General features: G+C 44.0%; 1 protein-coding gene across 1 annotated transcript in view; it reads right to left on the bottom strand.

Moving 5' to 3' along the window:
* The window catches only part of Grin2a (glutamate ionotropic receptor NMDA type subunit 2A), a 422244-nt gene that overhangs the window by 100507 nt on the left and 295172 nt on the right, over positions 1-26565 (bottom strand). The window contains 1 exon segment of the mRNA NM_012573.4: positions 1788-1993. Coding sequence (NP_036705.3) covers positions 1788-1993 — 206 coding nt within the window.

Below are 26565 nucleotides of genomic sequence, written 5' to 3'. Positions count from 1 at the left end.
AACACAGCATAGCATATACTTGTGTACCGCAGGCTAGACTCGAGTTCATTATGTATTTGAACATAACCTTGAACTTCTGGCCCTCCCTGTCCTCTTCTAGATTTAAAGCCTTGTACACAGTATCCAGTATGTGTAGTGCTAGGTATTGAACCAAGGACCTCATGCATGCTAGGCAAGCACTCTACCAACATTTCCCAGTAAGGCGACTAACTCTGCATGCTAACTCCTGTAGATTTGGAAACACAGAAGCCCCACCAGGCTGGCTGTTTAGACAGTGTGGTGATACTCAGAGGCATCCTACTGAGGCTAAGCTCTTTGCTTTGTGAGAGGCACTGTCTTCTTCATCGGATCAACTTGGGCTCACAGAATCCCACCCCCGTGCTTGAGATCCTTTCCTAACTCTCTCTTCTATAGTCCTCCCAGCTCACTCCTCCCAGCCTTTAGTGGGTTTCCTTTGGTTTATCAAGCACACTAAACTCCTTCTGGCCACAGGGCCTTTGCACTTAGGGGTGTTCTTCTTCTGGGTCTTCAAATTTCTAGACCTTATCTTGTGAGCTGCAATGCCCTCACACAGGCTACTCTACTCTCCTGCCATGTCTCTTATGGGTCCCCTGAAGCCTAACAGCATTCATTTGTCCTGGTCCTTCATTGGCCGAGTTGCTTTCAGCCATTTTCAATACATGCCTGCAAAATCTTTCCCTTGACCATGAATACATCTGAGTCTCCAACAGGTTTGTACATGAAGGAGAGCCTAAACTTCCTGTGTCAGCTTTCACTTCAGTGTGGCAACAGAAGAACCAGCTCAGATGCTTTCGATTCCATCCTGGGTCCTACCTAAAGGTCATCTGCAAGGCCAACTAACCAAGCTCGGGCAAGCTTTTATGTATAATTGGAAAGTAGCCACATGGGAACTAGAGACAGAGGAAGAAGGGCCCAGGGGAAAGGAGCCCAGGGAGACAGAAAATGGGAAGAACTATTGAAGAAAAACCCTGAAGAGTCAGTGTGGGGTGACACCATCCATGGGCCCTGGGTGTGACTTCTGTATTTCCTGTTTACTCACTGCACAGCTCTGTACAAGGTTCCTCTTTGTGTTTTTATGAATTTGGTGTGTGTGTGTGTGTGTGTGTGTGTGTTGTGTGTGTGTGTGTGTGTGTGTGTGTGTGTGTGTGTGTGTGTGTGTGTGTGTGTTAGTCCAGAGAACAAACCTGGGTATATACAAAAGCTATACAGCCCATTTTGAGACAGGGTCTCTTGCTAACCTGGAACTCCTCAAGGATTTTGGGCTTGGTACTCAGTGAATCCTGGAGATCCATTTGTCTCTGCCTTTCCAGTCAGTGTACAACCATGCCCGACTGGTGGCATCACCATCACCAAAACCATCACCACCACCACCACCATCAGCATCACCAGAACCACCAGCAGCACCAGCACCAGCACCACCACCACCAGCAGCAGCTGCATTATTTTTATTGGTTCTGGATTTCAACCTCAGGTCTTCAAACTTGCAAGACAAGCCCTCGACCAACTGAATCACCCTTCTAACCCTGAACCAGTTTCTTAATATGCCTGTAATTAGTATCAGTTTCCCATGACAAAACACGCCCAGTCCATATGGACACTGGAAATAAACACATATGTGACATATCTCCAGGCATGTAAGTCTCCTGATTAACTACACGATCACAGCAATGGGGCATATTCGACATTGTGACTGGGTTATAGATACTGCTGCAGGAACTCTTAGGTAGGAGTGAACACATCTAGCCAGGAGCATCCCCAGAACTCACTTGATCTTGACGAACTTCCGACAGGGCACCGTGTTCCTCACACAGGTCTCAGTCAGGGGGTCTATGTCCTCTACGATGACGAAGGGGGCTTCCTCCAAGGTGACAATGCTGAGGTGGTTGTCATCTGGCTCGCAGTCAGAAAAGGACTTGTACCTTGGCCACACAGCGTGCCTCAGGCTCAGCGTCTGGTTCTCCCACTTGCCCACCTGCATCACAAACACAAAAGCACACTGTGTGTGCATACATCGCCGACTCTCAGAAAGGCAAGGGCAGGCCCTCTCACAGGAGACGGAGGCGGTAACAAATGGCGAGGACCTGAAGGTTGGATAGCTCCTCTCTACCCAGACCCCTATAGGGGCGAAGGACATGTGCATATCTGACAGTGGGCTAACATGTCTACCTCTGGGGGCTCCCCAGAAAGACCCACTGCTCTGGCAGAGTTCAAGCCACGGGTGTCATGGAAGCAGCATGGACTGTGGTGCTCACAGAGGTTTGGTCTGAATATGCGTCTCCCCATTTGCAACCGTGCAAGCTCTTCATGCCAGGACCTTCTGCTTCCTCATCTGTCTCATGATGCAATTCCACCTTACCTCCTATGATGTCAGGAGAATCAGGCAGAGCACCCTGAGCAGAGCAAGTGCCTGGCACCTACGAGGGACCTGGGGCTTCTACTGCAGTCATAGAGGAGGGGAAAGAAAGGAGGAGGCATCAAACTGTGCTGAAACTAGGAAGGGAAGAAAGGAATAAGGATGAGCAAAAGCCAGGACTGAGCGAAGAGAAGACTGATGGGGATGGAACCAGTGACAGAATTAGAAGCGTCATCTCGAGCCCCGATACGGTCCCGTTTAAGTTGCAAATGAAGGTGAACTTTCATTAATCCACAGAGCAGAGACTATGATGCTTAGCACGCATGGAGACCTGTCAAAATAGAATCGATTCTATTATTTGTGAGCAGCAGCCGGCATCTCGGGGAAATCAAATTGAAGGCTGTATGTTTTGAACCCTAATTTTATTTGACAGTTTATTGGCACTGTTCACATACTCGCCGGGAGAAAGCTGCCCCCGCGCCTTGCTCGTCTTCCTCCTCCTGGCACCACAGGTCAGCGCTTTATTTGTAAAACCAACCTCAAGGAAAACACCTCACCGGAGCGGCTAAGTGCGGAGCACAGGCTTGTCTGTGTTGATGTGACCTGTTCACCTCTCCTCCAGTGACGTGAGTGTCACCAGAAATGAATCTCAGGCCTTAAAGAGAATCCAGACACGCTGAGCACCAGAAGGTGATAAGGGCAAAGAAGAGGAGAAGAATCTCTGCTCTCTGAGATTACCTCATCATTTGCACTGGAAAATTTCTGCTGGCTGTAAAGAAACATCCCATGTGGCTAATTACAAAATTGTCTAGCTTTGGTGATAGCGTTCTTTTTTAGACACAGAGGTTGGCAGACTAATTTGGTGAAGCAAACACTCTCACGACGTTCGGTAAAAGCAAGGGAAAATGCAAGGTCCATAGGATTCTTTCTTCATACAGCATTGATTTATTGACCACCTACTGTGTGCTGGTAGCAGCTTAAGGGTAATGATGGGTCAAACAGAATGGTTCCTGCCTTTGTGGTGCTATCAGCAAGCTGAGGGACAGTGATAAAAAGAATAACACAAATTATATAAATAGGTTATACAAAACCTCACTGTGGGAGACACGGCACAACTCATGAGTGCTTGCAACACAAGCCTGGGAACATGAGCTCTGTCCCAAGAATTCATGTGACAAAGGAGGGCCTGATGCCTGGTGCCATGATGCCACCACGTAATTCTACTGCTGGTGAGAAAGAGGCAGGTCCCTGGGGACTGCTGGCCAGCCAATGCAATCTGATCCATGAATTCCAAGCCGCTATGACATGCACTTAAACACAAAAACAAAAACTCCACCTTCACCCCCCAAACATGTGGATAGCATCCTGAGAAACAGTGCCCAAGGCCTGATGTTGACCTCTGGCTTCCACACACAGACCCACATGTGCATACACGTGCATACAAGCATATATAAGCATATTTTTAACATGCATTTCCATTCCTTTCCATTGGTCTTGACCTTCAAGAGAGGCTGGGTAGTTGAGCAGGTAGGACAAAGGCTCTGACAGTTAAGGACTTTCGCGTGTTCTCACCAGCTTTACCCTTTAGCTAAGCAACTTTAGGAAAGTCACTAAACCTCTCTGGGCTTCACTTTTTGGTTTGTAAAAGTGCAGAGAACAACCAGAAATCTTTATGAAGTCTGTAGTGAGGACTAAATGAGACAAAAATGTACACAATGCATCCGTGGAGTGTGAAAGCATGAACAACCACAGCAGATGCTCGTGCTGTGGTTAGCACATACAACAGGGCTCCAACATCACCTCATCTGAAAAGCCAGACTCTCTGTCTCCGGGATAGCGCACCCTGTGCCTTCTCCATTCTGGCATTCCGTACTATTGGTACAAAAGATCACATCTGTGCAACTGGGAAACACCAGCACTTAGTCTGTGTGCCCTCCCCAGCCCCATATCCTACACGATAAACATTTTAGTGCCAACTTCATAGTTCAGCACAGAGAGGTTGTGCAACTGTCCCATCTCACACAGTAAAACTAACTGTTGCTTTTAGCTCTATGAGACGCAAGCTTGCTGTCTCACCACATTCTCTCTGGGATCTTCTACTCATTCATCCTCAATAGCCACAGGATAGCATCAAGGCTTGTCCTGACTTCCAGACACAGCTTCCTAACTCCCAATATACATAATATGCATTTGGATCTGAGCTGAGCCAATGAGAGGCATCTGTGGAAATCTCTGCTATTAGCATACAATTGTCATGACCTTCAGAACGAGCTGTTAGAGAATGACTGCTGAGCTAGAAAGATCAGAATCATAAAATGATGGCATCCTTTAGGTTTGTGTTTGTGTGTGAGCATGCCTGTTTATGTGCATGTGTGTGTGTGCATGTGTGTTGTATGTATGTGAGTATGTTCTTGCATGCATGTATATGCTTGTATGTGTGTACACATGCATGTCCACATGTACACGCACAGATGTGTGCATGTGTGTGTTCACATGTGTGGTGTTGTATGTAAAAGTGTGTGTACAAGTGTGATTGTGCATGCATGTTCTTATGTGTGTACAAGTGTGCTTGTGTGCACATGTTCCTGTGTGTGCACATGTGTGTGTGTGCATGTATGCATGCATATGTGGGAGCATCCATGCAAACATGTGCATGTATGTATTTGAGTATGTGTTGTGCATATGTGTGTGTGTGTGTGTGTGTGTGTGTGTGTGTGTGTGTGCGTGTGTGTTGGAGAAGGGTTGCAAATGTAAGTGAATGTGCCTGTGAGCAGAGGTCACACTTGGATCTTGTTCCCAGGCACTGTAAGCTTGTTTTCTTTTTGTTTGTGAACGCATTTGTTTTATTTTTGAGATTCTAAACTGCAACCTTTTCCTCTTCCCTTTCCTCCCTCCAAACTCTCCCATGTACCCTTGCTACCGTCTTCAAATACATGGATTTCTTCTTTCATTGTTATTGCACGTATGCACATATATTCCTAAATACAGCCTGTTCTGTCCATATAATGTTACTTGTATGAACATTTTCAGTGCTATTGGGCACTGGACAACCACTTGGTGTGTCACCTCTCCAGTTCCCAGCATTCCTCACTTGACTGCAGCTCTTTGTGCATGGTTGAGGCTCATCTTTTGAAACAGAATTTCTTCTCCCTATCCTGGAGCTCCCTGACTAAGCCAGTCTAGCAGGTCAGTGAGCCCCAGGATAGATGGGGCTTTGGCAATGGGATTATAATGCACACCACCTGGCTTCTTCCATGCAGGGGGGATGGGACTCAGGTCCTCACCCAGGTAGAGCACTTTACTCACTCAGCCATCTTCTCAGTTACTTTTTTCTAAGCCTGAATGTTGAAGTTCCCCAAGCACTTACCAAGTATTAAGCTCCACTCTCAGCACCATGTTAATTTGCCTGCCTTTTGAACAAAAAAGAACGTGATGGGCAGATTTTTTTTTAAAAAAAGAACTCTATCATGAATATTTTTTGTCCTTAAAAAGAGGCCTCCACTCACCCAAATAGGCTGTGTGGGAGGAGAAAAAAATCTTTTGCCTTCAAAATAAACTGAATTTTGATGATAGAGCTTTGCGGTATTTTCAGCAAATACACTGAAGTTTGGCGGACAGATGAAAACAACTGACCCATGATAGAGAGAAGTGATTTCACCAAAGGAAACATAAAAAGGGAAATTAACGTTGTAAGGATTTTTTATCCATTCTTATTAATATAATTTAAATCCAGTGCTTTGAGGATACTTACTGCCCTTCAGCTTCTAGAAAGTGCTCTGTGAATGGGCAATGATTACTCTGCAAATGTTCAGCCAATATGTTCTCACAGCAGAGATAATTTTATCTCCAGAAACTGCATGTCTTGAGTTAATGTCTCTGCCACTTCATGTCTGGATAAGCTCAGAAGGATGTCACAGGGACGGCAAGCGGCGAGCAGAATTTAGGTTAATAGATGTGTGCATCTCTTTTTTCGGAGGGCTGCGAATGCCTGATCCCATTTAATCTATTTATGAAATGCTTATAAAATACAATTAAAATAACCACATTGCTGGCTTTCAGATCTCCAAACCATACAAACACATACCTGACATACATGAACAGCAAAAGTAGGTGGGGGAAGATAGCTCAACATAACATGACATACATGAGCAGAATTGGGCAGGGGTAGCTCAGGTAGTAGGGTGACGACCAAGCATGCACACAGCTCTGGATGTGATCATCAATACTGTATACACAGGGATGCCAAAGTTCTCAATCTAGCCATGCTCAAACCCTCAAGCTGCCTGTGAAACCCAAGCCCCACCTACAAACGGCTCCCCTAGTTTTGTCTCTTTCTGTCTCTCAATCATTCCATCAAACACTCTCTGCATTTTCCCACAGTCTAACACATACACTGACCCTTGACACTCTTACCAATAAACAAGCACGTGCCAACGTGGGTCAATGCATCTCTACATGAACCTACACATAAGCACATGCCTGTACTTACTCAGGCCATGTGCATGTTCATAGCCTTCACATACAACTATACATACAGATGTGCTCCTCCAGACGCATGTTCATGTTTGCACATATAGTGATAAGATGCTAATCTATAGTAGATCAGGTTTTACAGTGCCTTCCCTGAACAGCAGTCGTTCTGTTACCAACAGCTACACAACTTCTAGCCAGGTTCCCTCTCCCGTCTTCTCACCTACTGAATCCCACCAGTTATTTTCATGTCTAACCACCGCCAATACCAATTCTCCAGTGGATGGTGATTCTCCATATGAAATGCTTGTGCACATGTGTGTGTGAGTGCATGTGCATGTGTATGCATGTACATGTGCATGTGCATGTGCATGTGTGCCTGTATGTGTAATCTCTAGTCCATTCTTGTTTTCCTCACTTGTTCTTTCATGAAACACACACACACACACGTGCGTGCACACACACGCACACACACATGCACAATGCACATGCACACCCACGCATTGAATGCATCATTTTGTTCATAACAGAAGCCCCTAGGGCTGCTCCAAGTGACAATTCTTAGAAAGACTGGCTTTCTTTGCCAAGCTTCCTATCTGGTTGGAGAAGAGTGGAGGAGATTCCGCCTTATTAAAGGACTGGGATGCAGATCAGCCTAGTGGTTGAGGGATGACCTGTGGTGTACAGGGTTCATCTGTATTACAAAAAAAGGATAGTGCAACCCAATAGCAGCAGGTGAGATGAATGCTGTGCGGGGGCTCCCACAGGGCACCAAGGAGAGAGAGCTTTTCCTGCAGTAGACACGCACATGAGAAGCAGACCGAGAGCTAGAGTGCATCTTGTTAGCGTCATCTTCAGCCTATGGACGACTGGAGCATATGGAAGGCCACAGGTGGGACTTAGTGGAGATTGTTAACAAGAGGGAGATTTCATGGCACACCAGTGCAGAGAAACAGGCTTTGGCACAAAGATTCTGACTGCAAAGAGATACATCAGGAGGCAGATGATGAAGTCTGGCTGACCTCAGTGGTAAGCTCACAGCATCTCAAAGTAGGAGACGTGATAGAACTCAAAGATGCATCCTGTCCTAAAGGGTGGGGTAAAGGTTAGAAACCTTTGAAGGAAAGTTCTGTGGATGCCCCAAGTTGGTCAGCCTACACAGCACGATCCCCACATCTGCTGTAGTAGGGTGACCAATGATCAGCCACTTCGCTGAATATTGACTGAACAGAGTCACAGAAATATCAACTCTTTTTCATAGAACTCAAAGTTAAAAGAGAGAAATCACCTGTTTCTCCAGCTCTCCTTGGAGACAGGACAATAGAGACTGTGAAATTAAAAATCAGAGTTTATTGAAAGGGACAATGGAAACTGAGTTCACACCACCTATGCCCCAATCTAACTGGGCCCTTGTAGCCCAGGGGGTAATTTCATAAGCAGAGGAGAAAGCAGGCTTTAAGACAAACACTGGCACAAAACGTCAGAGAACATTTCACTCCAGATAATAAGCAGTAGTTCAGTTTCAAGCTGGAGGGAAGATGAGTAACGAGCTCTTCTAGAAGATGAAGTTACAGAGGAGGGCAGAACAAACAGGAGACCAATTCCTCCCTACCTGAAATATAAAATCCTTCCAACGGGCATGAGATAAACAGCTTCGAAGGAGGCGTGAAATGATTTCATGTCCGTGTTTGGCATAAGTAGCATCATTCATTAGCCTTGCCGCCATGCTTCCGCAAGCTCATCCGTGCACAGGCAAACCAATGGCAGGACTACCCCAAGTCATTCAGTGTCTGAGGTGGCAGCTGCAGACCCAGACATATCTGAATTTGGTGACTCGAGGAAGGACAGCACCCGGATCTGTACCACTGCTGTAGCTTGACTGTAAGGTGAAAAGTGCCATAGCCAGAGTGTTTCACAGTAAGGTTCGGTCATTTGATATGTTTTTTAAAACAAATATAGTACTTCAAGCTTACCTATGACAGCTAGTGCATGGAAGCCAAGTGCCACATGGGAACTCAGCTTCCCAGGGCACCTTTAAGCAACCAAGCTCTACGAGGAAGTTGATGATAATCGCTGCAGGTGGGTGGAAACACATGCCTTTAATTCCAGAACTTGGGAGACAGAAACAGGAGGCTCTATGAATTCAAGGCTGGCCAAGACCAGCCATGGCTACACAGTAAAACCATTTCAAAGCAAGCAAACAAACAAACAAACAAACAACAAAGGACTTGGCTAGTGAGCTGGCTCAACAGGTAAAGACAGGTTTGCTGCCAAGTTAGACGACTAGAGCTTGATTCCCAGCACCACATGCTAGAAGAAGAGAACTGCCTGTTGTCCTGTGTGCGCCTCTTTCAAAGGGAGGCACACGTGTGTGTACTTAGGTGCACACTCACAGAGCAAATAAAAGTCACATAAAATGTTAAAAGAAAGAACTCCTAGGGTGGGGATATTGAATGCTCACAAACATGAAGTGCCGAGTTTAGATCCCCGGCACCAAAAATAAACATTCAAAAACCAACCTGGAAAGGGCAGGGCAACCCTGGCACTGGGGAGTCAGAGACAAGAGGATCCAGCCCTTCATCTTGCTGATTACCTAGTGAGGCAGAATCAGGGCCCTCTGGGCTCACTGAAAAGCCCTGAGAATGACTGAAAAAGCATGAGATGTCAATCTCCAGTCTCTGCATATGCAAACACAGGTGTGTGCACACAAACAGATATTCATATACACGGGGGGGGGGGAGGGAAAGAGAGGAGAGAGAGAGGAGGGAAAGAGAAGGAGAGAGGGGAGAGGAGAGAGGAGAGAGGGGACAGGGGAGAGGAGAGAAGAGAGAGGGGGAGAAGGAGGGAGAGAGGAGAGTGGGGACAGGGGAGAGGAGAGAGGAGGGAGGAAGAGAGAGAGAGAGAGAGAGAGAGAGAGAGAGAGAGAGAGAGAGAGAGATTGATTTCCACAGTGAGTGCTTGGTCTGGGTTGAGGCTTGAGATACTGACGCCTCTGCCAGCATCTGGGGTATCTGCCCTGGGTTGTCCAAGACCCTATTTTGAGAAGCACTGAGACGCGCTTATACCTTTGGCTACAGGCAGAATTAAATGCAGCTGAAGAAAAAAGATGGACGTCTTCCTTCCTGGGTGACTTACATAACCCAGTGGCAATTGCCAGCAGATCTAAATGAGTTTAATCAGCTATTAGAGCCTTAATTAAATTCCTCTCAGTTGAAATTTCAGAATTGCCTAATTGTTACACAGCTCACATTGGAGCTGTTGATTTTTTTTTTCTTCTGTAACCGTTCTTGGGTTAATCTAATATCTTTACAGAGAAGAACACCAAATGTTGTACAACCAAGCACCAATTTGGTCATCTGTGGAAATGAGCTTTGACCTTTGACATTTCCACAAACAACCCAGACACCTACATTTTTGCCTTTCTCTTCGTTATTGGCGCATATTTATTACATTGCGTTGGGTTTCGGAGAGATTTTTTTTCCTAAATTTGTAATGTTTTTTGACTATATTCTTTTTTCCTTAGCCCTTCCCACTAGAGTCCTTCCTTCCTTAGGCTCCCCTTCTGTGTTCACACTGTGTATATGCGTGTGTGCACATGTGTATGTGCATGTGTGTGTGTGCATGGTGTGTGTACACATGTGTGTGTACACATCTCTGTGTGTGTGTGGTATGTGTATGCGTGTGTGTGTGTGTGTGTGTGTGTTTCTACATGTCTACAAAGAAGTAAGAAAAAAAGCATGCATTATTTGCCTTTTCTGTGCCTGGCTTATTTGACTTGATGTAATGATCTCCCATTGTATCCATTTTCCAGAAAATGACATAATTTCATTCTTTATGGCTGACTAGAACGCCATCATGCCTAAGGAATGGGATTTCTTTATTCATTCACCTACACTGATTCTGCAACTTGGCTATGGTGAACGGAGCCGTGATGGACACTCATGCCCAGGAGCGATAGAGCCGGATCCTGTGGTAATGCTCTTCTCTTCAGGCTCAGTCAACAGGAGAATAATAGCTCAAGGCTTGTTCACATTTGAAATTCAAATTTAAGAGTGAAAGAGCCTTTGACTTCCTTCTCTTTAGGAGCTTGTGTATAATCTTTCCAATTCCTCTGTTCCTAGGTCCCCAGGGATGGAGAGAAGTCCTATTTCTTTGGTGTACTTTTAATTATTAAAAGTGATGTGGTTTTCTAGTTAGCTAAGCAGTTAATAGCGTTTTCTTCCTCCTCTTTGATTCTGCATTGCAAAGATCTAACATCGGAGGTTTGAAAATTCTTGGAAAAAGTAAAAGGACCTCTCATAATCACTAATTAATTTTTTGAACATGCTTCTGGGAGTCCTTCTTTTTGTATAATTTCTGTATCAGTCAGCCTTTCATAGGCTGTAATAGTAATTATTGAATAACTAGTAAGTATAGTCATCGGCATTTATTGAGGTTCTACAGTCACCCCAATAGGCATTTTCTTATTTTATTGCCATCCTTCTGCAAGGGGCAGGAGGAAGCTGTTGCCTTCATTTTGCAAATTGAAAACCTTGACAACCATAAGTGACTTGCTCAATGTCAAACAGCAGCTGAGAGGATCTGGGGTCTGAGGTCAGGGTGCCAGGCTTCCAAGACCCCAAGGCTTCCAAAGTTGATGTTTTATCTGCTTTGGGAAGTTTCAAGGAAAATAATGAGTTTTTTGTTCTGGTGGGGAGAGTATTCCATGACTCAGTTGGAAAGGAAGTAATCAGCACTATGCCATGGACACAGTGATGTCTGGGAGTTGGGAAATGCAGGTTCTGTGCCTAAGTATGGAGAACCTATTTCCTTTAGAGAGGGGCCATGTTTGCTTTCCTTATGAAGTAGAGGAGGAGAGGAGGAGAAGGAGGAGCAGGAGAGGGAGCAAGAGGAAAAGAGAGAGAGAGAGAGAGAGAGAGAGAGAGAGAGAGAGAGAGAGAGAGGAGAGGGAGGAGAGAGGGAGGAGAGAGAAGAGCCTGAGGTGGTCTTGTAGTTTGCATGCATGGCAGCATTACTTCCCCAGTTTTCCTGTGAACTTATTCTTCTAAGGCCTTGAAGTCTATCCTGGTAAAATGGTTCCAACAGCAGTGCTATTAGTGAGCCCTGCTTCGTGGCCTTGGGGTTGAATTTCAGCACTATGAACATGGACATCTGAAAGGCAATTAGAATAAGAGATCAGGGAGAAAGAATCCACTGCTCAAATGTGAGCTGTGTGACAATTGGGTAATTTGGGGATGTCAACCAATAAGAATCTAATTAAGGCTCCTACAGCTGATTAGACTTTTTTGTCTCCGTAGTAGCCTCTACTCTGTTACATAAGGGTCCTTAGAAAGGAAGGTCTGCCCTCCTGCTGTGTGTGTCTGCCTGCCTCAGACGCTGTTGCTTAACAAGACACTATCTGTCCATGCTGCTGCATCTGTTTTCACTGAAACCCAAATGCAAAACTGGGTGGAGCTCTTCGCAGTGAGTCTAAATTGAAGAAGAAAGCAAGATCTGCAAATCAGTCCAGAGGAATGAAAGGGGCAGACAGATGTTGGGATTGGGGTTGGGAACAGACTAAGTACCACACACACTGTTAAACCAGCCTGAGATCAGAACTCTCTTACAATGCAACTGTGATTTAAAAAAAAAAATACCTTCACAAAGACTGTTTAGAAATATGGCAAAGCTTTCCTCTTGACCTTCTAATGTACTTTGTTCTGGGTAAATTTCAAAGATCAGCATGGCTTCCAACCATAGAACAAACGAAAGGCCATTTGCAATCAGGCAAAGTCAACAGCTCTTCAAGGGAGCATTTACCTAGACAATATTTAGTAGCTCCGTCCCCTTGGCCATGTTGCCAGTGAGTTAGAAATTGGCCAGAGAGTTCAAGAATCGAGTTCCAGCACTGGGAGGCTGCCGGAGCCTTCCGTTCTTCCCAGCCTAAGAGGATAAAGCGATAAAGGTAAAATGTGCGTATAGATAAGACGCTTCCTCTTCAGTACTTTTTTTTTAATGAAAACCTTTAAAGTGGAAATTTTCAGTCTGAAAATGTAACTATTTATTTAAAAAAGAAAAACCATAAAGGTAGCTTCCATGTAATCAAATTTCAGACTAAGGAAGCAGCTGGTATCGGCAATGGCACCTGACTTAAGAGAGTAACAGGCCAACAGCAGACGGCTTTCCTCACTCAGCATCATAAAGGAGGAAAAAGCCAGGTCCATTTGGCTCTCAGCCCTGAAAATTCAAACTTAACCTCATATCCAGTGTCTGCAAAGTTTTAAAATAAGGCTGTAAGACCGAAGGGTGTCGATTGTTTAAAAGACATTTCGTCGACTTGCCCCTGAGAAGTTACCGGGCTGTGAACGCTAAAGTGTTTGGTGTCTGATGGACATCTGTGCTTTTGTATCTGGGGCAAAATAATAAATTTAAATCTTTGAGGTGGACATTTTTCTCCTTCAAGATGAAGGGGAGTCAGGGTGGATGCCAGAGGCACCAATAGCTATTACAAACGAAGCCCTTGTGCATGGGTTAACTCCAAGGCCATGACGGAATGCCTGCTGATCAGAAGCTAGCTTCTCTGTAGATAAGATGGTATTTGACAGTCATTTTTCTTTGCTGAGCTCTGACCACAAATGACTTTGCTCCAGGCTCTGTCTGAGCCCTAAAGGATTCCAGCGAGAGGATCCTCTAAAATAGAAGATTTAATGGTGAGGAAAGAGTAATAAGCTTAACCACCATTCTGTCCACGACTGGAAAGATGATGACCAGGGGTTGAGGAAGCAGCTCAGTGACTAAAGTGCTCCCTGCAGGAATAGGAAGGCCTGGATTCAAAACCCCAGCATGCTTACAAAGCAGGGGCACCACAGTGCATGCCAGCAACTCCAGCTCTGATGGGGAGAGCTGGGCTGGGCAGATACCTGAAGACCAGGGCCCGGCTATTCTAGAAGTCAGCAAGTTTCACGTTCAGTGAGATCCCTTGTCTCAAACAATAAGGTGGAGAGAAACTGAGGGAGACACCCAACAAAAGCCCCTGGCCTCCAAATTCCTAAATGTTCACCTACACCCACGAACACCTATGTAACATGTGTACATAGCCTCAAATACACACACACACACACACACACACACACACACAACGTGATTATTAGGATGTGTTGGGAGGGAGGGAGGGCTCTTTGGGATGTGACAGCTAAGATTCATTATTTCATAAAGCAGAGCCTGAGTAACCCTCATCTGTCGATCCAGTTTCAACCACAATGGTTACCTCATATGTGACCAGGTCTAGTGCACTGTAGAGCTGCTGAGAGGAAACTAAAATCAGGGCAACCAGCCCATCAGTGCCTCAGATTGCCCTTCCTGCTGAGTTACGCCACAAATGCAGCAGCTAAAAAGGACCAACAGCTACCAGAAGAGCGAGGCTGAGCAAGGATTCATGGGTAGGAGCTGCCATGTCACCTTTGTTAAAGCAATGTGGTCTAATGTAGAGCCCCAAGATTACTGTTCAGTGTCTTGACTAACTAGCAACATCATTCTTTAGGGTTAAATGATATTAAAGTCTTGGTTCATTCATTCAATAAGTGTTTAGTGGCTTCTCTGTGACCTCAGCCTTCTGCACAGTAGCTCTCTCATGCACAGTAGCTCTTCAGGGTGACTGGTCTCTCACCCCGAAGTCATCAAAGCATCATCCAGAGGTCACATGTTTAGTCCTGGGTTCCAGACAGGGCTTCCTGTTTCATTGTGTTTTGTTTTGAGTTGCGGTCTCCAGTGTATTCTAGTTGGGTCCTATACTCGCCATTCTCCCGCTTGAGTCTCCAGAGTACTGAGACCGCAGGTGTGTATATTACAGAGAATTGAGTTTTCTATATTTAAATGATTGAAAGAGTAATACTTATGACACGTGAAAATTCTATGCAATTTGAATTTGTGCCCATCAGTAAAGCTTAAATGGAACATGGCCCTGCTTGTTTTGTTGTATGTCCTTTACAGTTGCCACGCCAATGAGGCAGGGCTAAGGGCTCGACAAGAAGGCAGTGCAGCCCTCTAAGCCTAAAACATTGGTGAACACGCCTCTTACATAAAACATTTGATAGTCACTGTTCTAATTCCCATTGGCAAAGGACAACTAGCTGAACTAGCTGGGTAGCAAGGAAGATAAAATAGAATGGCCTCCGAATGAATTATACCTCAAAATAAAAACCAATAAATAGGTCAAAGGTGACATAGATGCGGAAAGTCCTCAGAAGTGATAAATAAAGAATCAGGAAAGGTGGTAGGCCCAGGATGTTTGGAGTTTGCCGAGGAGAGGCTCAGAAGAGAGAGGAGGGATACATGGGTTGAAGGAACAGTGTAGACAGAGGCTTCGAAGCTGAACTGAAGGTGCAGGTGTACAATAGTGAGACAGGAATTTATCCACATTGGATGAACTACTCTGAGTGCAAAGGGAAAAAGAGAAGAGAATTAGAGGGAAAGGCTGAGACCAGGGTGCAGAAGGAGGAGGATGTTGGGCTAACATTCCTACATGCTTACTAGCATCTGTTGGCTTTTGGGTTTACATCTGTAATCTGTTTTGGATTCCCTCTGGATTGGCTCAGAACCCTCACTGTGTGTGGTGTTTACTAGTGTGTGACACTATGCACCGTATCAGACTTGTCCTGTTTGGTAATAACTGATGCCGTTCCCTTTACAATACGCTCCCACTTCTCCGGTGATTTGTTTAAATTTACAGGTCCAATGTTTTTAACCACAAACCACCTCCATTCCACATTAGCCACTTATCCCAATGGCATAAATCCACTTAGAAAAACTTAATTCCAACAACTCTAAGAAAGGCTACAGGCTCACTCAGGTAAATTTATGTCTCTGCTCCAGTGTCATGCTGGCCCCTGGACTTCTATATTTTCTTCCAAATATCCCCAACAGTCTTCCATCTTTTTCCCATCCCAACCGATACCTTTCCTTCTTCACAACCACAGATCCTTCCACATTTGCACGCATGCCCATCTCCACCTGTCCTCTTGTTGTACCCACATGGCACATTCACCCCCATCTCTGAGTCAGTCGAACTCCTTTCCCACCTGTAAGCCAGCTGTCTGGGTAGAGCACATGACCTGACCACCTGGCTTAATGTCGCTTCAAATTTCAGGACTCCCTCTCTCACTAGAAATATTTCTCTCTTTTCCTAAGTGCATCTCCGCCATCCCCTAGAAACTATTTCAAACCTTCGCACCTGCCCACAAGACTCGAGGGCTGCCAGCAGCAGCATGCTCCCGGCTGGTGAATCTACCCCTTATTTCTGCTTAGGTGGACAACCCACGTAATCCATAATCTTACCTTGCCTCTGCATATGCCTTCCTTCTCCTTTGAGAATTAGAGAGCACCTTTTATCTAGATCAGTGGTTCTCAACCCCTTTGGTTTGGGAGAGGGTGGTGGTGGTGAATGACCCTTTCACCTAAGACCATCTGCATATCATATATTCCCATTATGATTCATAACAGTAGCAAAATTGCAGTTATGAAGTAGCAGTGAAAATAATTTTATGGTTGGGTGGTCACCACAACATGGTATTGAAGGGTCATAGCATTAGGAAGTGTGAGAGCCACTGCTCTAGTCTGAAGTGTTCCCTTGTGCTTGAATATCCCTTTTCTGTAGTCGCTGACCCTCTAAAGGTCTCAGTGCATCTCTGCTCACTAAGTAGAAAGTATAGCATACATCAGTTCCAAGAATTTCCATTGTGAGCCACCCCATCTTCCCCAAGCGTGTCTGCATTAGGTTGTTTCCCACCTCTTTGGCTGACTGGTTGTTTCCCTGCCTCTTGACATCAGATGTCCATGCTCAGGTCTCTCCTGCCCTGTCAGTCTTCGGTAATCAACTCTAGGTCAATGGCATGTAGATCTGACTCCTTCACCAGCTTCTTCCTGCTGCCCCCAAGGAGTCTCAGCTGCCAACAGACTTAGAGTTGGTTCACCCTCTTCAGTCATGAGAGAAGCGCAAGTTCTCTCCTAACTGTACGTCTGAATCATTGCGTTCCCAATGATCCAAAAGATCCTGGACCACACTTCTTCCCATCTCCTCTGTATACATTAAGCCAAGTACCCAGTCTTGAGACTACCAACATAGTGTGGGCTTTTAATCTGCCCTGGCCTCCAAAGAAGCCTCTCATTGGACTTTTCTTCTTTGGGGTAATTTTTCCCACCAGGCCATCCCCCAGGCCATGCTTCTTAATATTGCTGTCACCTCAGCATTCTACTCTCCCTGTTATGGTCAACAATTAAAGCTGAATGAGAATCAAATATCATGGTCTAAATGGCCCAGTCTCGGCTGTCCTTTCTAGGACATGCTCGTGCCAGTATCATTTTTGACAGCTAGTTCATGATCCCACTTTGTCCCACATGGATTCATAAAGCACAGAGAGCTAAGCAGAGGCTGGTAGATACAACCAGCTCTTCTCTCGGCAACATATTTCAACACCATCTACCTGTCCAGAAAATGCCCTGCCAACCCTTTGCCAGGCACACCTTATATGTCATTCATACCTCCAAACCAAGGAGAGAGTGTCCAGCTCCACAGGACTGGGGAGACACCCTCTTTTCTCTTTAAGTCATCAACCATAAACCCCAATGTTCATCTGTGCGACCTAGCAGACTTGCGCAGTTCCAGGATTGGGTTCTGCCTGCCTTTGTATCCAGCTCAGGGCTCTAAATGCTCACTAAATAAGTTAATTAACAATATAAACCAGTTGGACCATCCTAATGGCTCCCCCTGCAGTCAACGATCAGCTTCTTAGGTGTGTTTTCTTAGGTGTGAAAAGTGATGTAGACTTGAGTCGGCCGAACATGAACTTATGCTTGGCTATAGTGCTTGCAGGCTGTGTGTCCTTGTTTAATGAACCTCTTGAACACTGGCTTCCTCATCTGTGAAGAGGAGTCAGCATACCATATGGTCCTTATGAGAATTAAACAAAACAAAGAGAAAGAAAACAAATCAATGAAAGTGCAAAGGACCTACTCCAGTCTCTCCCATGCAGCTGATCAATGCCCAACTGATATGATTTGGTCCATACTATTCAGGGATCTTGTGATGATTTTATTAGTTCTCACAGATGAACCATTGAACACGATGCCGAGCACTTAGAAAGCCTTCAGCCACCGTTCCTTTCCACCTCCACTGTGCATATCCTCCTACAGTCATGGCTGATTCCTGAATGTACCTCCAGGGAACATAAAGTAAGACACTGACTATAAAATCCAGGCCCACAGCTTGTCTACCAAAAGGATACAGGCATTTGCTTCCTTCTGTAACAGGAGACAGCTCTGCTTTGCACTTAACTGCTGACTGTTTTAAATAGAACCCATATTGTCTATTAATACAATTCTGTGCACAGAGAAGGTCCTTCCAAAAGCAGCCTGCTGTTACCTTGGTTCTCCCATAAACCCAAAGGCCTGGAAATTATCACGTCTCCTTTTTCTGACTGGAGGTTTTGCACAATTAATGCATGTCATTAACTTCATAACTATAAATGTAACTCAAACAATCTTGGATTCTTATACACAGGCTTGTTAGTGTTTGACTGGCCAAGAAGCTGTACTGGGAAAAGATGAATAGAAACTTCAGAAAACAGCACATTGGAAGAGCATCCTAGTTAGAAAGCTGTGCTATTATAGGGATGATAATATCAAAGACGCCTGACTATGTAAGACCCTATGAATTATAAGTTACTGTTAATACCACATTTTATTTGCCATTCACAAAGTCACATAAATTGCCAGCATTGTTCAGTAAACCAATGTTCAGTCTAATAACACGGCCCAGAAGAGGCAGGGTTTTCTGGCCAACACTTGCCGAACTGCATGCGCATCACTATTCGCCCTTTTGTGTGGGCTGCACAAATGGCCCACGATCACTGAGGATGTTTGTCTTGAGCATCTAAAATGAGCGCCTGTGAGAAAGAAGAACGTTGTTGGTAGCTCTCAGAAATCCACTCAAAATGCAAAAAGCAAAAGAAAATAACCAAAGTAAGTGCCATTTAAAAATCTAGATTGTACTCCAAATGTGCAGTGGCTCCATTTGCTAAGCCCTTTCTGCCATGCCCCGTGGTCTCCTGTAGGTATTTGGCATAAATTACCTAAAACTATCACACTCTGTGAAGTGGTTGAGCAATGATGTTCAATTAATTAACATCTCTAGCTTCACTTTTCCCATCTTTACAATAAACTATGTCTACTGCATAGCATTGTGAAATGTGGCAGGAGACAGTGACAGACATATACAGAGAGAGATGGAGACAGAGAGACAGAGAAAGAGGGAGAGGGAGAGACAGGGTGAGAGGGAAAGACGGGGACATAATTAAGACTATATAGAGCAACTATGGTGTTTCTTGTTTGAATTTTCTATCTCATACAGCACTAGGAGGTGCCACCTGCACTGTAGAATTCGATTAAAGAAGAAACAGAGCATAATGGTTGAAACATGGGCTTTGGAGGCTCACAAATGGAGTCATAATCTTGCTTAGATTGTTGGAAACTGACTGTTCTCTGCCCCTTTGTTTTCTCATTTACAAAACAGGCATCATAAAATACCATGTAAGTTGGTTTGGTTGTTGTTTGGTTTCTTTGTAAATTAAAGGGAGTTATAAGGAGTAGAGAGATGGCTAAGTGGGCAAAATGCTTGCTAAGAGCAGATAGAAGACATGGGTTCAGATCCCCAACACTCAAATAAAGACCAAATGTAACAGCTCATATGTGACACCGAAGACAGAAGCAGACAGGAGGATCCCCGGGGCTTATTCAGTCAGTCCAGTTGAACACAGTGTACTCCAGATTCAGTGAAACATTGTCACAAACATGCACACACACACACACACACACACACACACACAAGTACACGCACACACATACAAGCACATACACATACAAGCACATACATACATATGCATACACCTGTACACATATACACACACCACATATAAGTGCTTGAAAGGCCACATATCTAAAGTCCTCTCAGAATTACAGGAAGGATTTGATGAATGATGGCTTTAATAACTCACAGACTGCAGACAGGGAGGGCATTATCATTAACTCCATCCTACTGAGGTCTGGGAAATATCAAGAATGATGTTTCAAGGTTGACCAGAGTATTAGAACTAAATGAGCCTCATGAGCGAACACCCCACCCCAGCTATTAACCAGTGGAATGCTCAAGGAAGCTACTGATTCTTGATCTTTACTGACCTCAACACTTCCCCTCTTTGTATACACAACCACTTGCTTCTCTCTTAATGTTAATTTTGACCGAACATCCTTGTCTCTGTATCCGATCCCCATAGGTGAAAGTGCCACTCTGTGCAAGTCAACACCCATGACAATTTCTGACTGCAAAGTCTTAGGTTGTATTTTGCTAATGAAACTCAAGTCTTGCTGTGTGGATTCAAGCAACCATATTGAATGCTCTAAATCACTGGTTCTCAACCTTTCTAATGCTGCCACCCCTTAATATAGTTCCTCATGTTATAGTGACCCCCATCATAAAAATATTTTTGTTATTACTTCATAGCTATAATTTTGCTATTGTTATGAATCTTACGTAAATATCTGATATGCAGATGGTCTTAGGTGACCCCTATGAAAAAAATCATTCAACCCTGAAGGGGTGGCAAGCCACAGGTTGAGAACCAGCACTCTAATTGAAGTGCGTGAGCAATATTGGTAGAAGAACTCTGACCATGTCTCCTGACTTCTGTGAAGCTCAGGCTTGTCGCCTGTGAATTCCCTGGCTTTCCATTATGTGAGAGCAGCTGTTGGGATCTGATAGCCAGATCTAATACTGGCCCTGTATTCAAGCTTCATATCTGTCCTTTCTGTTTTCTTCAAACACACTTTAATCATAGAAAGAAACAGGCACATCATCAGCTGTAAAGGGCTGGCCCATCTAAGGGTAGGGAACCAGCAACAAGAATGAGTGTTCTTCTGCTGCCAGGAGTTTCAACTTCAAAGTTAAGCACAGCTAAGAGAGAGGCCACTGGTTTCTAAACTGCTCTCAAGGGCATAAGCATGGATTTATCCTAGGCTTCCCCACTTTGGGTATCTGTGCCTCCGACAGGCTTTTTCCACATGGAGAGAAATCCAGATGGTTCAGCCCCTGCTCTTTCCTTCTCTAGTCCCTCTCCGTCTTTCTAATTTGCAGGATTACAATTCAGATGGCAGCAATATGGACTCTAAAGATGCAGGATATGGCAATGATGAGTTCTGTAACAGTTTTCAAAAGACAATGGGTAGATGACAGGCCAGATGGTAGGGCCATGAGCAATGAAGAAGCAGTTTCTGCAGGGGTGGGGACTCATTTACAGCCTCAGATTGTCAGACTGTAGAAGCTGATTGGCTTTGGGAAGAAGCAGGAACCTGATTAGGAGACTGATTTGCATACAGCCCATGGGAGAGCTCTGAACCGAGATCCAGGAGAAAGGGGAAGAGGAAAAGGCACGGCAGGGGACCTTGTGCTTGTAACACCCTTCTTTAAAACCGTGGAGCCACTGCTCTGGGACCAGACACTGCCAAGGTGAGCTTTCATGGTGAACCTTTGGCTACTTTCACTACCAATAGGCAAAGGAAGCACATTTGTACTGTGCCAGGACATGGAAAGGAAGTGAACTTTGGAGTCTGACAGAGCTGAGACTCAATCTTGGTCAAGTCACCAACCACCTAAACCCTGCTTGCTTATATGGAACTGGCACAGGAGCAAAGGGTTTTACTATTCAACTTGATTGTCCTTTAAAAAGTAATCAATGTAATTATATAGGATCCATAACTGAAGCAAATCATTAGTATTAATATTGTTTTCTAAAATATGGGAAATTGCATATACACATACACACACACGTGAAAATTGAAGGGAGATAATTATTTAAGAAGAGAATGAAAGGAATAAATGGAGCAGGAGAAGATAATAAGAATACATCGGGTCAAAGTGCATGATAATATACTTGAATAAAATATTAACAACAAATATTTGTCCAACAAATATATACTAATAAACTTCTGAGGAAAGAACTAGGGTGGCCATAACTCTTCTCTTCAGAATCTAAAGTACACACATTAAGTCTCCCAAAGCTTAGAGACCAAGTCTAATTTAATAAAATAGTATCCTAATAAAGAATATTCTAATTCTGCTTCTGCTTCTCTTGTTGGTTCAAGCTAGGCTATCATGCCAGGGTGGAGGATGGACGATAGGGTAGCAGTCAGAAGCTCAGCTGAGAAAATCCAAGTGCAGCTCAGAAGGAATCCTGTCAGTCACTTGAAGCCAAAAGCATATTGCTGGAGTTGAGAACCTCACTGTTCTGTCTCTTTCCTTGGGGACAAATATCCTACCTGTTACCTGGTCAGCATGCATGTTGGAAATCACAGACACTGACAGGGGCTGTGGTAAGACACTGATGGTGCTGTGGTAAGGACATTGAACATCTCCAGACACCTGCAGTGAGGTCTTAATTCTTGTAGGATGGGAAGATGCAGATGTTGCTTCAGGAAATAGGTAAGCAACAGAAGGCCTCCTATGTCTGTGGTTCAGTAAAATCTGAGGGCCTGTGGAGCCTCTGAGAACCATCAGTGTAGAGAGCTACAAGACCTGAATTTCAATACTTCCTAAGCTGTTGGTAAGAAATGTTATCGGGTATCTTCAAGTTGTCACTACTTAAATATAGTCAGAGACTGCTACCCACTTTACCTGACGCAGCTAAGTGGATTATAAACATGACAGCCCATTATTTAAGGTTTGGGTAGACTCCACGCTTAGCACATCCTTCCTTTGTGCTCATGTTATGTCCTGAGGATCCCAGATCATTAAATTCAACCTAGGGACTCAACACACTTTCAAACTTCTTTTAGAAGTTTGAAACATCTTTCTCTAAATGACACTCACTTGAAACTTGAGAGTGCCTAGTAGATCTTTACTACCTCTACTTGAATCTAGATTGTGCCTCATTCATCAACTCACTTACCCAGAACCCCCTGCAGCAGTCTAAGCTCTGCATGAACATCCCATTCCAGGGAACTCAGAAAAAAACTCTTTGACTCAAGACCCAGTGGCAATTTTCTCTCCTTCCTTCTTATTCTCCTACTCCTGATCTTCTTCTCCCTGTCTCTTTCTGTTTCCTTCTTCCTCTCCCATTTCTTTCTCCTATGATCTAGATGAAGAATGTCTTCCAAAGGTGGGTGTGTTAAAGGTGGCTTACTCCTCAGGGTGACATTACTTTGAAGTTTTAAAGCCTTATTGAACAGATAGTGGGAGTTCTGAAAGTCATGGGGTGTGTGCTTTTGATAGAAATGGTGATACCACAGCCCTTTCCTCTTTCTACTCTTACTCCCTAACCACGAGTAGAGTCAATTTGTTCCACCATGTCATCTCACCTTGATGCACTGCATTGTGATAAGCCAAAGAAAGGACCAGTCAAATGGCCTAGGGCCTTCAAAGTTGGCCAACCAACAACACGAGACTTTCCTCTCCGTATGTAGATTATCTCAGGCATTTGATTCTGTTCTAGTTTGCCTCCCTGTTACTGTGATAAAACATTAGCCAAAAAATACTTGGGGGTGAAAGGGTTTATTGAGTTTATAGGCTGCAGACCATCACTGAGAGAACACAATGCAGGAACATGGAGGCAAGGACTGAAACTGGGAATTAGAGGAGTGATGCTTAGGGGCCCTTTCAGCTTGGCTTCTTATCCAACCCATGCCTAGGGGATAACACTGACACTGTACCCTCCCACATCAGGCATTAATCAAGGAAATGTCCCCACAGATGTGCCCATGGGCACTTCCTCTGTTGATATTCCTCCTCATGATGACTCTGCTTTGTGTCAAGTTGACAAACCTAACCAGCACAGGTATACTGATAGCAATATGGCACTGATGGCATTATAAACCTATGTCTTTCCTTCCTCCTTCCTTCCCATCCCTCCATCCCTCCATTCCTCATCAGCTCTTCCCTCTCTCCCTGCTCAGAGACTCCTAGTTCTTTAGAATCAGTCTCTACACAGATGAGTTGATGACTGTGTCAGAAAATTTAAATGGTTTTCATTTGTCTATTCAGAAATTTCTAGAAATAATTCTGACTCTTTGAATAATTTACTCATCTGGGGTCATTTAAATAATCTTACTCCCTCGTTGTCATAATTGATGGCAGTGGCAGACTATACAGAGAACAGCTTTGTCTCACATTTATCCTTTCTGTCAGCATAACTGTGCTCCCATCACCTCAGACAGTTTCTGAGCACTCCCAGAATGTTAGGATTGTAACAATGTAGAGAATCCAAATCTGCCTTTACCACTCTATGACCTTGGGCAATTGTTCTACTCTTGTAGCTTCCATTTTCCCTCCTATAATATTAGCAAAGAATTATTTACAATTGGAGCTGACAGTTACTGAACATCTTCTATGTGCTGATCAAGTTTCTAGGCATTTACTATACTAATAATTTTAAAAACTCTATAATAAGAGTATTGTCATCATGTCCTTTTTAGGTATATAAAAATGAAAAGAACATTATAAGGTCAAAACAAGATATTATGGTAAAAAGGTAGCATTCTGCATGATTTATTGTAGAGCTCAACTAATGGTGACTACTCCCATTAAGCTTACCAATCATAGATTCCTTTTTAGCACCATGACCCGTGAAAACACAGACTCTTGATCCTGAAGTCTACTTCAGTTACATACTGTGGAGCAGATCTTTAATCCACTCAGAACATTGTGACCGCCATGATATCCATGCCACTCCTGCACCAGCAGGTGTGTCTTATCAGGTAGGTCACTACTGTAGTTTGGGTGTTCCTCTCCCAGGAGTGTACACAGTATGTTCCAGCACTATCATACGAGCTAGTAGTGGTGAAGATTCCAGGTGAGTGTATACTTGATTTTTTCATGTTCTCTTACTCAAGGGTTTGAGTGTAGCTGTAGGGTTTTACTGTCAAGTTCTGAAACACAACCAAGATCAATGCAATAACCTGCAATGTTTAGATATTTATGGGACCTCAGTGGCCAACAACTCTATTCCCAGCATTACTTGTTAGGCTGTGGTACCTAGTGAGGGCATTGTTGCTCCCATATAAGGTAACTCCATTTAAACTCTTTTTATGTGGGTGCATAAATATTTTAACAGCTTCTACAGTGGTAGATTTCCACATGATTTCTGAAAAGTCTTTATTGAGTGTCAGGGTATATCTACTACTACTATTTTGCTTAATAAAAATAGTATTAAACTGACTCCAAATGACTCATCTTTACACCCATAAATTAGTGTGTCCCTCAGTCCTCACTGGAGAAGGGTTCTTTGTTTAGTTTTGTTTAGGGGGGTTGTTTTTGTTTGTTTGTTTGCAGTAGATTGTGATCAACACAGACCCACAGATGTTCAAGGTGCACAGAATAAGAGCGTGAAGAATACTCAGGCCAGAATGGAACATCTATGCCCCATCCCTTCCTCTCAGTGCTTAAGGATCACAACAAAAAAGGGATAGGAGGATTGTAAGAGCAAGAGGGTAAGGCGACTCCAAGGAAACAGTGTTTTCAGGGCACAGAAGGACAGTTGCATGTGTGAGTTCCTCATGGTTGTGATAGCATGAATAATACTCATGCAAGCTCATGCTAGACAAAAATCCCAGCATGCAGGGAGGAAAGCTGCCACAAAGTCCCACCCCTAGCCAAGGAGCAATCGATAGATTTTGAAAGAGGGAGACTCTGTTTTCTTTAAGGGTATTCTCATTGTTGCTTGATTGTGTTTGTGGAAGGCCACATATCCAAGAGTTAAGCATGATCAAAAGACATTGTATGAAAGTCATGAAGAACTAATAAAAATAAAACAAAATATACACACATCAGATATCATCAAAACACATCACCACCACTACCACCACCACCACCACCACCATCGATTTCAACATCATTATCCATCATCAGCACCACAAAGCTACCACATCATTAACAACCCTGTCAGTGCAGGTTCCCATAGAGACACCTTGTGTGGGAACTGCATTCTGTTGTTGCTGTTTTAACTTTTGGAACCTAGAAAACTTTTAGCAGAATGTTCCCTTGCAGGAGACCACTCACTCAACATCATAAAAATGAATAAAGGAAGCAAATAGAACACAAACGTCTTGTAAAACCAGAACATATATACCACCAGGAGATGCTACTCCTCGTTCCAGCTGGACAAGTTAATTTAGAGATCCCTGTACCTTCCTTCCTGTGACCTGACATATTGTACTATGTGGGCATTTAAAATAGTTCCTGTGCGTGACTCTGGGGAAGGCAGATGATAATTTTAAGTCTTTGTAATGACTTAACATTCCTTCTCTGGTTCACATCATTTGAGAAACTTAATGATTATTATATAAGGAAACAAATTAAATTCCATAAGACTTTGCTAAGGTTGGTGATATTACCAAAGTCATTTTACAAAGAGAGCACTCAACTTTAAATGTGGATTAGGGAAAAGAAAAGGAAAAGGAAAGAAGGGAAGAGAGGGGAAAGTAAAGGAAGAGAGAGATCGGTATTATACAGAGGCAATAAATGTTCTCTAGAGCTGCCTAATCTGTGAATAACTACCTCAGACCTATACCTAAAATAAGATTGTAAAAACCAGCTACCCACTTCCTCCCTGCTATGTACTTTCAGAGCAGTCACTCCAACACAACTCCATCTTCCTTAAATAGCTCCTTAGGAAACTTCTCAAAGATTCATGCCAACTACCAGT

This window comes from Rattus norvegicus, chromosome 10 (assembly GCF_021556685.1).
Source record: "Rattus norvegicus strain SHRSP/BbbUtx chromosome 10, alternate assembly SHRSP_T2T, whole genome shotgun sequence".
Lineage (NCBI taxonomy): Eukaryota > Metazoa > Chordata > Mammalia > Rodentia > Muridae > Rattus > Rattus norvegicus.
The sequence above is the reverse complement of the archived record's forward strand: the minus strand, read 5'-3'. Positions and strand labels throughout refer to the sequence as shown.